The sequence below is a fragment of the Chrysochloris asiatica genome, unplaced genomic scaffold (assembly GCF_000296735.1).
Source record: "Chrysochloris asiatica unplaced genomic scaffold, ChrAsi1.0 scaffold00116, whole genome shotgun sequence".
Classification (NCBI taxonomy): domain Eukaryota; kingdom Metazoa; phylum Chordata; class Mammalia; order Afrosoricida; family Chrysochloridae; genus Chrysochloris; species Chrysochloris asiatica.
The window spans coordinates 10,272,841-10,284,981 of NW_006408634.1; the positions used below are offsets into that span (position 1 = coordinate 10,272,841).

Genomic DNA, 12,141 nt, shown 5'->3' on the forward strand with positions numbered 1-12,141 from the left:
TCGTATGGCTTGAGATAATGCCTCTTTGCTGTAACTTTTCATCCCTGTTGTAAATCATGAAGAATGTGCCCCAGAATTGATTGTATTTTGATGTCATTGATGACTATGAAAGCAATGTTTTTTGTAATGGTATATAAGGGGGTTGTAAGATAGAATAAGTAAGTAGAGGTAAATAGAAGTAGAAAGAAGGAGAAGGGAGGAAGGGGGAGAAGAAGGAATATGAGGTGGAGAGGAGACGATAAAAGAATGGAGGGAGGATAGAGGGAGTAATGTAGAGCAGGAGCAGGGGAAGGGAGAAAAGAAGCAGAAGAAATGAGCAGGAGATCAGGAGAGTAAAGAATGAGTAGGAGGGTAAAGAATGAGAGAGTAGAGTAGCATAGAAATGAGAAGAATAAAAAATGTAATATGAATTTGAATTCATCACGACCCATGACTCCGTGTAATTCTTATCGCCGACAGCCGCATCCCTCTTCGGAAAAAACCCTGGAATAAATTTGCCGGGGCACATACTTTGGACATGTCATCAGGAGAGACCAGTCTCTGGAGAAGGACATTATATTTGGTAAAGTGAGCATCCGTGAAGATGAGGAAGACCCCTAACAAGATGAAGTTATACAGTGGCGGCAACCATGGGCTCAAGTGTGTCTGAGAATGGCAGAGGACTGGGCAGTGTTTTGTTTTGTTATACATACAGTGGCTATGAATTGCAGCCGACTCGACAACACCTAACAACAAATACATTATAATTTAGGATGAGTAAAGATACATAGCAGCTGTTTCGCGGGAGAAAGATGAGGCTTTCTGCTCCCGTAAAGATTTACAGCCTCGGAAACCCTGTATAGGGTCGCTATGAGTTGGAATTGACTCGATGGTACTTAACAACAACAACAACAAAGATACATACTGGAGTTCTGGTATGGCACTGTGGGTTAATGCGCCAGACTGCAAAGCTGTTTTGAACTGCAAAGCAAAGTCGGCAGTTCAAGCTTACCAGCTGCTCCTAGGAAACCCTATACAGGGTCGCTATGGGTAGGAACTGACTCGACAGCACTTCACAAAAACAACAACAACAAAGAAACATAGTATCTGTTGTAAATAGATAAATAAGTACATAGATAGGAAGGAGGCAAAATGGGTAGGTAGATAGTTGTTAAGTGCCATCGAGTAGGTTCCAACTCATAGTGACCCTGTACAGGGTTTCTGAGGCTGTAAATCTTTGTGAGAGCAGAAAGCCTCACCTTGTTGTTGTTGCTAAATGCTGTTGAGTTGGTTACAACTAACAGTGACCTTGTATAGGGTTTCCAAGGAGTGGCTGGTGGGCTTGAACCTCCGAGCTTATGGTTAGAGTTCAGTGTTGATCCTACAGCGCCACACCAGGACTCCAAACAAATATGGAATACTTCATGAATTTGCATGTCATCTTGTTGTTATCAAGTGCCATCAAGTTGGTTCCGACTCATAGCAACACTATAGTAGAGAAGGGGAAACTTTTTTCTGCCCAAATTTAAAACACTATTCATGGGCCATACAAATATTTAATTAACTCAGGAATATATGCAGCCAGAGTGCTCATTGGAGGCCAGGATGGCCTAACTTCGTCTCTTATACTTGGGACATATTGTCAGGAGGGACCAGTCGCTGGAGAAGGACATCATGTTTGGTAGGGTGGAGGGTCAGAGAAAAAGACCCCCAGCGAGATAGATTGGCCAAGTGGCAGCATCAATGGGCTCAAGTGTGGCAACAATTGTGAGGTTGGCCCAGGATTGGGCAGTGTTTCATTCTATTGTGCACAGGGTCGCTATGAGTCAGTACTGATGCTATGGCACCTAACAACAACAACAACAAATATGATGACTGGAATTGCGGCTGCCTTGGCAGGGCCAGACCAAATGATTTCACGGGCCCTCTGGTAGCATAGTGGTTATGAATTGGGCTGTGAACCTCACAGACAGCAAGCAGTTCAAAATTACCAGCTGCTCCGTGGGAAAAAGATGAGGCTTTTTAGCCTCGGACACCCTGTATAGGTCGCTATGAGTCAGAACTGACTCCACGGCACATAACAATAACAACATACAGCCTGTGGGCCAGATGGTCCCCACCCCTGCTGTATAGGGCTTCTGGGGTCATTAAATTGGGCCTGGACTTATGTTGATCCAATCAATACACAATGGAAAGACCCAGTTGGCTGTGATACACAGGGTTTTCATTGGCTAAGGAGCTCTGGTAGCGTAGTGGTTACGAATTGGCTGCGAACCTTAAGACCAGCAGTTCGAAACTACCAGCCGGTCCTCGGGAGAAAGATGAGACGTTCTGCTCCCGTAAAGATTTACAGCCTCGGAAACCCTGTTCAGGGTCGCTATGGGTCGGAACCGACTCTATGGCACTTAACAACAACAACAATGCATGAAGTACTTTGACCTGGAATTGAACATATGTCACATGACGTCAGAATTCTACCTCCGCCCCCAATAGACAGATGTTGTTGTTGTTGTTGTTGTTATGTGCGTGGAGTCGGTTCCGAAGATACAGAGATAATGTTGCTGCTGTCAAGTGTCATCAAGTTGGTTCTGACTCATTGCAACCTTGTATAGGGTTTTCAAGGAGCAGTTAGTGGATTTGAACTGTCGACCTTTTGGTTAGCAGTCCAGTGCTGATTCTACAGCACCACACCAGGCCTACATTATTCAATACACCAGTCATACACCAAAATGACTTTGTTGTTGTTGTTGTTAGGTGACATCAAGTCGGTACCGACTCATAGTGACCTTATCTATGTACAGCAGAATGAAACACTGCCCGATCCTGGGCCAACCTCACAATTGTTGCCACGCTTGAGCCCACTGATGCTGCCACTTTGCCAATCCATCTCGCTGGGGGTCTTCCTCTTTTTCTCTGACGCTCCTGACTTTGGAGCAGATGAAACGTTGCTAGTTTGAACTGAGATGTGCCATAAGTGTAAAATATATGCTGGATTTCAAAGGCTGAGTACAAAGAAGAGAATCTAAGTTATTTCCTTAATAATTTTTATATTGATTCCATGTTGCAAAGGTATAATGGATAAAATAAAACATGTTATTAAAATTACTTTCAACTTTTGACTTTTTTAATCGGATGTCTGTTTTTATTAAGTGCTATCGAGTCGGTTCTGACTCATAGCAACCCTATACAGGGTTTCTGAGGCTTTAAATCTCCATAGGAGCAGAAAGGCTCATCTTTCTCTCATGAAGCAGCTGGTGGGCTCGAACCGCAGACTTTGTATGCATATCGTATGGAGCCACCACACTCCAACGGAATGACTAGCAAATCCAAAATGACATTTGTGGTTTGCCTCTTACTTATCTTGGAGGGTGCTAGGTTAGATAATGGCAAAAAGAAATAAACATGCATACACACACATACACACAAATCCAGAACAACCAAACCAGTTGCGGTCTAGTCCATTTTGATTCATGGCGACCCATGTGAGACAGAATAGAACTGCGCTCATTGGGTTTTCATAGCTGTGACCTTTTGGAAGTAGATCACCAGTGCTTTCTTGCGAGGTGCCACTGGGTGGCTTTGGACCACTGACCTTTTGGTTGGTAGCCCAGCATTTAACTGTTTGCACTATCCAGTCGACCCAGAGAGGTATGAGGGAAAACTAGAGAAAGGGGAAAAGTAAGGGTGTTTGCAATTTTGAAAAGAGCAATCCGAGAGGACTAGTTGAATACAAATAAATACTTACAAATGACCTTAAATGCTTTCAGGGAAAAAGTACAGCATAAAAACCTGCTGCCATCAAGGCAATTCCTACTCATAGCAACTCATAGGACAAAATAGAACTGCCCCATATGGTTTCCCAGGTTGCAAATTTTATGGAAGCAGACTGCTTCTTCTTTCGTCCTTGGGGTAGCTGGTGGATTTGAAGCTCTGACCTTCTGATTAGCAGCCTCTAACCTTTGTGCCACCAAGGCTCTTTAAAGTATAGTATATCAGGAGTCCTGGTGTAGTGCTGTAGGATAAACACTGAACTGCAAGGTTGGCGGTTCAAATATACCTGGTGCTCCTAGGAAATCTTATACAGAGTCGCTGTGAGCTGGAACTAACTAGATGATGCTTAACAAATGAAGAGACCTGAACTAGTGTGAGGATTTAGGCAAAGGTTGTCTCAGGAAGTGATGCCTGAGTCAAGACCAGAAGAATAAATTGGCATAACTCAAGAGATTAGAAGTATGAATTGAGCATTAAAAATACACAAAAAAGCAATCCCACTGCCATGGAGTCAATTCTGATTCAAGGCTACCCCACGAGGGAAGAGAAGCATTCTGGGTAGAAGAAATTTCATGTGCAAAGGTCCTGAGGCAGGAAAGAGTCTGGCATGTTCCAAGAACACTAAAGAAGGCAATGTAGTTCAGAAAGAGGGTGGAAAGGGGAGCGAGACAGGAGTCAGCTCACACTACAGGTACTGTAGTTGAGATACCCTGGCCTGGAGGCTACATTTATGTATGATTGACACACACACACACCTCTGCACACATCTGTACCAAAACCAAACCCACTGCTATCTATAAGTCGATTCTGACTCATAGGGACCTGATACTGGGTTTCTGAAACTGTAAACCTTTTGGGAACAGACAGCCTCATCTTTCTCCCTTTGGAGTGGCTGGTGGGTTTGAACCACAGACCTTGCAGTTAGCAGCCCAGCGCCTAACCCACAGCACCACTAGGGCTCCTTATACTTATACCAGTACAGTATATATGTGGTGCTGTAGGAGAAGCATTGGACTGTTAACTGCAAGGTTGGTGGTTCAAACCCATCAGTTCCTCCTTGGAAACCTTATACTGGGTCACTATGAGTTGGAACTGACTTACATTCCAGAGGACTTCAAAAAGTTCATGGGAAAATTCCATTATGTTTTAATTCCATTTTTTTATGCATTTGTCTATATATATGAGAACCAGACTCCCACATTCAACCATCCCACCTCCTCTTGCTTACCTGATCAGGAAGTGGATGCAGACGATGCTCTCAGACTGCGGGCCCCGGCCCCCGGATACCACAGTGGCCTGTGTCTGGGTCCACAAGTAGCCACCACTCCGAGCCAGGAAGCGGTATTGTCCCGTGATGGCCTGGCCTTTGCTCAGCACTGGGAAGGCGGACAGAGACACAGGTGAGAGACACAGGGGAGGAGAAGGGCCTGGGGACTAGGGGCTGGATATGAGTAGGCCAGACAGGAGAAGGTTCCTTGGAGTTTGGGGGAGAGGGTGTTAGTGGTGGCATGGGTGGGAGAAGAGGAGGTGCCTTGCTGGTGTTTGGAGGCCAGGTTCCCTGGGGCGTGGGAGCTAAGGCTTGGGGGTGGGGTGGCTCCCCGGGTGTTGGGGGATGGCTTTGGGGTCAGGCCTGGGGAAGGACACACGCACAGGTGTGGATGCTCTTGCTGACTGCATCGGAGTCCAGGGCATGGATGTACTCGTAGGCAGAACAACCAATCAGATCCTCGGGGCTATAGCCAGCGACTTCGGCAATCCTGGGGGTAGGATGCACGGAGCCTGGTGAGACCCGAGTGCAGCTGGGATGGGGGTGGGGAGAAGGAAGGGCAGGTAGCACAGGGACAAAGGCAGCAAGATGGAGAGAGAGAATGATAACAATGAGACAGGGAAAGAGTAAGAGATGGGAAAAGCAGGATGTGGTAGACTGAAAGGAACACCCGGAATGTAGTGGTTAAAGGGCTTGCCTGCTGATTGTAAGGTTGGTAGTTCAAACCCACTTTCCTAAAGATTTACAGCACTGAAAACCCTATAGGGCCACTCTACTCTGCTATAGGGCCACTATGAGTCAGAATTGACTCAAGAGCAGTGCGTGGGTTTGATTGAGATACACTAAATAATTGTCCCCCGAAATGTCCTCGCCCTAATCCCTGAACCTCGGTCTTTACAGCTATGATGAAGTTAAGGATATTGAGATAAGGAGGTGGCCCAGGTGGGTTCTTATACAAGAGTCCTTATAAGAGGGAAGCAGGAAGATTTTGGTGAGTAGCAACTGGGGTCTTAAAAGCTCATGAGTGGTCATCTAAGGTGCAACTATTTTGGTTTCTCCCTGTCTAGAAGAAAAAAGAATGAAGAAAATCAAGGATTAATAGAAATAATGAGTCCTATGAAGACTGGACCCCACGAACATCGGTCTCCATGATTCTGAGATCAGAAGACCTAGATGGTGCCCAGCTACCACTATCAGCTGCTCTGAAGGAATCGTATTAAAAGTTCTGGATAGAATAGGAGAAAGAGTGGAACAAAGCTCAAACTCATAGAAAGACCAGGTTTACTGGTTGGATAAAGATTGGTAGAATACCTGAAACTACAGTCCTTAGTCACCTTTCAGGTGTGGAAATGAATTTACCATAGTGGTTCAATTTTTACCCAAATAGACAGGCCTATAAGGGGAACAATAACATTAGGGAGATACACACCTTTGACGATAATCAACCATTTGAGATCAAAAGGGCAACATTTACCCGAAGACAAACTTCAGAAGGGTTAGGAAAGAAGGCGGAATGGAAACCAGGAAAACACAGGGAGGAAGTGGGATAAGTGATGTAGCATTGTGGGGATTACAATTAACGAGAGGAAACAAAATGCGTATGAATTGTTGAATGGAAAATTGGTCTGCTCTGTAAACCTTCACCCAATTCACAATAAAAAGGAGGCAGGAGGGTTGGAGTCAGAGAAGGAGAGGACAACAGAAGCAGCGGTTGGAACCGTGGCATCTCTAGGGTTGGTGTCACTCACGTGGCTCCTCCCCTCTCCCACTGGTCAAGCTGGAGACTCTCCTCTCTGATCAATGGCAGGCACCACGGCCTGTCCATTTGTACTCTAAGTGACAGATAGATAGGAGTGTGACAAGTTACTACACTGGCTGACACCAACCTTCATGACGTAACAGCCTTGACGGTCCCTCCTCCTGCAACATGGACCAGCCTGCCACTGCCACCTTGGAGGAGATTTTAGTGACTTCTACTCCAACAGTGACAGCCCGCCCCCATCCTGCCAAGTGACATCACTAGGTTGGAGGATTCATTCTGAAGACGGTTGAAGGAATGTAGACAGCTTCCAGACACTGAAAAAGGCAATGAAACAGATTCTCCCCGGAGCCTTCAGAATAAACCTTCCCTACTAACTCCTTGACTTACATCCTGAAAGGCTCATTTCATGAAGAACCCATGTGTTACACAGTAGAACTGAACTCCCCAGGGTTTTCTTGGCTAAAATCTTTATCGAGCAGATCACCAGGACTTTCTTTCATAGCACTGCTGGCTGGGCTTGAACTATCAACCTTTAGACTAGTCGTTGATTACAAACTGCTTATGTCTCCCAAGGACCACACACAGGGTTGTCACGAGTCAGAACTGACTCCATGGCAATGTTTGTTTCTCGTTGTTTTTAAAGCTCACTGCAGACTTCTAACCATCAAAACTGTGAAATAATAAATCTGTTGTTTGATAAAGGAGCCCTGGTGATTCTGTGGCTTAGGCACTACTAACCACAGGGTCAGCTATTCAAATCCCCCTGTCACTCTGCAGGAAAATAAATGAAGAGGCTGCCTGCTCCCATAAAGATTTATCATCTCAGAAACCCTACACAGGCTTGCTTTGAGTCAGAAGTGATTTGATAGTAGTGTGTTCGATTGTTTGATCATGTGTTGAAGTAGCAACAGGAAGCAAATACAAAGGGGAAGAGAAGGCAAAAAAAAAAGTGAAAGGAAGGGGGAAAAGGAAAAAAGAGAAAAAGATGAAAGAAATAGGAGATGAGATGGGGAGAAATAAAATCCAGAGAAGGAGAAAGAGTTAAAAGAAATAAAAAATAATAATGATGGTGATCATTTAAGAAATATAATTCTTGTATAGTGAGGGCCTTGTGCTGGAGACCTTATCCAGTGCTAAGAAGAACATACAAAGAAAATGTTCTACTCTTACTTCCATATGACCGATGAGGAGACTGAGGCATGGGGCAGCGAAGTCACATTGCCAAGGGTACACAACTAGGATATAAACCCAAGCAGTCAGAATCCACCCAGGGTCGCCATCCCTAAGGACCACTTCATGACAAGATAAAAGAGGGACGGAGGGAGAGAAATTAGAGGAAGAACAGAGAAAAGAGGAGAGAAAAAGACAGAGGGAAGCACATTCATTTCCTAAGACCACAAATTGGGAGTCTTAAAACAGCAGAAATGTATTGTCTCAAAGTTCTTGAAGTCCCCACTGTCACTGAGTCAATTACAACTCATCACACCCCCATAAGACAGAGAGGACGGTTACACGGAGTTTTGGAGACTGCAAATTTACGTGGGAGCAGACAACGCCGTCTCTCTCCCTCAGAGCGGCTGGTGGGTTTGATCTGCCCAGTGTTTACCACACTGTGCCACCAATGCTGTCTGAAATGAAGATGCTGACAGGGCTGTGTTTGCTTCAGAAGCTTCAGGGAGAATCTCTTCTGCCCTCTTCCAGCTTCTGTCCTAGGCATTCCGTGGCTTAGGACAGCATCACTCTAATTTCTGCCTCTTGTCATCACAAAGCCGCCACCTTCCTTGTGTGTGTCTCTGTGTCTCTTATATCTTTCTTATTGGGACTCTAGTCAGATTGTGTTAAATGCACTACTTCACTATGACCTCATCTTACTAATTAGAACCACAAAGACCCGATTTCCAGAGGAGACCCCATTCTAAGGTTTCAGGAAGGCATGAATTTGGAGGTGGTCGGTTCCAACTCATAGCGACCCTGCATAGGGTTTCCGAGGATGTAAATCTTTACAGGTGCAGAAAGCCTCATCTTCCTCCCACAGAGCGGCTGGTAGTCTAGAACTGCTGACTGTGAGGTTAGTAGCCTGACTCATAACCACTGTTGTTGTTGTTGTTGTTGTTGTTGTCAGGTGCCATCGAGTCAGAACCGACTCATAGAGACCCCATGCACAGCAGAACAAAACAATGTCCGATCCTGGGCCAACCTCATAACCACTATGCTACCAGAACTCTTTGAATTTGGGGGTAACATTATCCAATCTGAGTTCAATTCTGGGCCAGTGCACCTCATATGGACCCACCACCAAGTATCAGTGGAGGCTTGCATGTTGCTGTGATGCTGAGCAGATGTCAGTGGAATTTCTGGACTAAGACAGACAAACTAGGAAGAAAGTTCTGACCATCTACTTCCAAAAATCAGCTAATGAAATCCCTATAGATCACAATGGTCTACTTTATTCCGTTCATTTGTGGATGAGATCATCATGACTGGTTTTGACAGCATCTGGTGTGGCGCTGTGGGTTAATGCACCAGACTGCAAAGTCATTTGAACTGCAAGGTCGGCTGTTCAAGCTCACCAGCTGCTCCTTGGAAACCCTACACAGGGTTGCTATGGGTCAGAACCGACTAGACGGCACTTCACAACAACAATAACTATCCAGTCCAGTTAATTTCTTGAGTACTTCCTGTGTGTTGGGTACCGTAAGGACTGCTTGACATGAATTAATTAATTAAGGAAAGCAACAAAAGGCCAGAAGGGAGCCCCTCAGAGAAAAAGACAGAGAATGAAAGATCAGAAGACCCACCAAAAATCAGAGCGTGACAGACAGACAGACAGACAGACAGAGAGGAATGAACAAAGAGAAAGAAATCCAGTGGGGCAGGGGGGTGGCAGGCGGTCAGTGAATCTGGGCACATATCTGAGGGCAGCCAAGCTGCTGCCCACCTCTCATCACAGTAGGTGAATTTCATGTCCAGGCTGTGGCGGCTGAGGAAGGCCCCCCGGCCCAGCGGGGGCTCCAGGCTGCCTGGGTGGGGGATAGCCTCACAGATGAGCACCAGGCACCTCATGGGGGGCTCCAGGTCGGGGATCCCAGCTGGGGCAGTCTGTGCGGGGGGCTTATAGGCCCTCATGTGCCCGGAGCAGTGCAGCACCTGGGGGAGGGAGGGAGGGGTTAGTCTGCAGGATCTGAGTGGGTGAATCACTACATGTGGGACACCCATGGGGCCCGGAGCTGGGTCTCTGTGGGTTTCACAGGGAGCTGAGAAGAAATCCCTGAGGGTGACCCAGCTCAGAGAGCTCTGAGGACCCCAGGAGTCCAGTTCCTCCGAGACCCAGGCTCAGGATTCTGACAACACCAAAGTCCAACCCCATGGAGACCCAGGCCAGGGGTTCTAATGACCCTAAAATTCCAAACCCCTGGAAATGCAGGCAGAGGCAATTCTGAGGATTCTTTAGACCCCAATGCCCTAGAAACCCAGTCTCAGGGGACTGAGAATCTCAAGCCCTAGACCGACCTAGACAGAGCCTAAGAAAGATTACCAGGACTTCTGAGACCCCCAACTCCACAGACACCCATTCTCCTAGATGCCCTGGGAGAGCCTGCATGATCCCACTCTGGTGGCCCTTGGTTCACTCCTCACCAGGCCTTTCAGGACTCAGCTCAGTGGCCTCCTTCTGCCAGGCCTTGCCTACCTTCCACGTGGCAGCTTTGAGGTTGAGGGTGCGCCCGCGGCTGGTGAGGGTGCTCTTCATGCGCAAGGAGAAGCACCGCTGGGTGGGGGCTTCTGGTTTCTTCTTGGACAGGTCTGGAGAGGGCCAGAGGGGCGGGGTGTTACCAGGCCGTGTGGACAACTCTAGGTCCCTTCAGTACCCCTGCTACTAAGCCTCCGCAGCCTCACCTCCAAAACTGGGATCTGGAACCAGAGAGCCTCTAGGGCACGGAGACTGCTCAGACTCCAGGACAGAGTCATGTCACCTCAAGGCTCTAGGACAGGGTCATGTCCCCTCAGACCCCAGGAGAGGGTCATGTCCCCTCAGACCCCAGAGCAGGGTCATATCCCCTTAGACCCCAGGACAGGGCTGTGCTCTCCCCCTTCATAGTTCCCTCAGTCCAGTGTTCCAGAGGAACGTGCTGAGGGAAGAGTGAAATCTGTTTGTTCATCTGTAAAGTGGGAACAGAAGCACTCACTCTGCCTGGGCATCAGGGCATCCTGAAGCTCCTCTTGGTCACAGGGATGGATGAAATCAAAGATACTGTGTCCGATGAGTTCAAGCTGAGAGCCAGAGGAGTGGAGAAGGAGTTGTGAGGGAATGAATGGACTCTTACCAGGCCCTTGACCATCCCCTTCTCCCCATCTACATGCCCCAGTCCTAATTCAGAGCCCAGATTACTTCACCAGTCTCCTCATTCATTCATTCACTCAGCAACACTCAACAACCTACTATGGGCCAGGCCCTCCTCTAAGTGGGATCGACACAGCAGTGACCACAGAGAAAATTCCTGTCTTGCAGAGGTGACTGTCTAGCGGGAGGATACAGATAATAATAAACAAAGCCAAACTTAAACTATACACACACACACACACACACACACACACATACAGTATCACTATAATAATATGGATAAAACAGGGCCTTAGGTGGCTCCGTTTGCATTGGCCTGCTAACCTGGCAGTCCAAACCCACCCACTGGTAGTGCGGAAGAAAGACCTGGAAAATTGCTTTCATTAAGATGACAGTCAAGAGAACCCTAAGGAGGAGTTCTACTCTGTAACACACAGGGTCATCATGAGTTGGAATTGACTCAGTGGCAATTAACAGTGACCACAACAACATGGATGGAGCAGGGTAAGACAAGGAAATGATTGGGGTACTAGTTTCAAGAAGGTGGTCAGGGATAGCTTTTTTGAATCAAGGTTTGAACTGTTTTAACATGGTTCAATAATCGTTGTTATACACAAGGGTTGCAGATTTGTTGCGTAGCAACCAAATCTGTGGCCTGTGGTATTTTGATTTCAGTAGGAAACAAATCGCTACGCCCTGCTCAAAGATGGCAGCCAACCATGCTATTTTGAATGCATATTATATTCTGTTGCTTTCCAAAAGTCCTGGTACAGTCCTTCCTCCTGAAAGTACCGGAAGTCTGAGGAGGGAGATTGGATTAGTGGCAGAACTCTGGAAAGCAACATGCATTCAAAGTGGTGAGGTCATCTGCCATTTTTGATTGGGGCACAGCTTTGTTTCCTGTTGCTATTAACTTTGAACCACCGACCTTGAAGGAGCTCTGGTAGCGTAGTGGTTACGAATCGGGCTGTGAACCTTAAGGTCAGCGGTTCGAAACTACCAGCCGCTCCGCGGGAGAAAGAT

The 12,141-nt window shown here is 46.9% G+C and overlaps 1 protein-coding gene across 1 annotated transcript in view; it reads right to left on the reverse strand.

Moving 5' to 3' along the window:
- Positions 1-12,141, reverse strand: part of HIF3A (hypoxia inducible factor 3, alpha subunit) — a 59,967-nt gene that overhangs the window by 21,158 nt on the left and 26,668 nt on the right. Inside the window, exons 4-8 of the mRNA XM_006868442.1 lie at positions 10,964-11,048; positions 10,468-10,580; positions 9,718-9,926; positions 5,401-5,507; positions 4,979-5,126 (exon numbers count right to left, since the gene is read on the reverse strand). Of these exons, the coding sequence (XP_006868504.1) occupies positions 4,979-5,126; positions 5,401-5,507; positions 9,718-9,926; positions 10,468-10,580; positions 10,964-11,048 (662 nt within the window). The remainder of the gene's footprint in view (positions 1-4,978; positions 5,127-5,400; positions 5,508-9,717; positions 9,927-10,467; positions 10,581-10,963; positions 11,049-12,141) is intronic.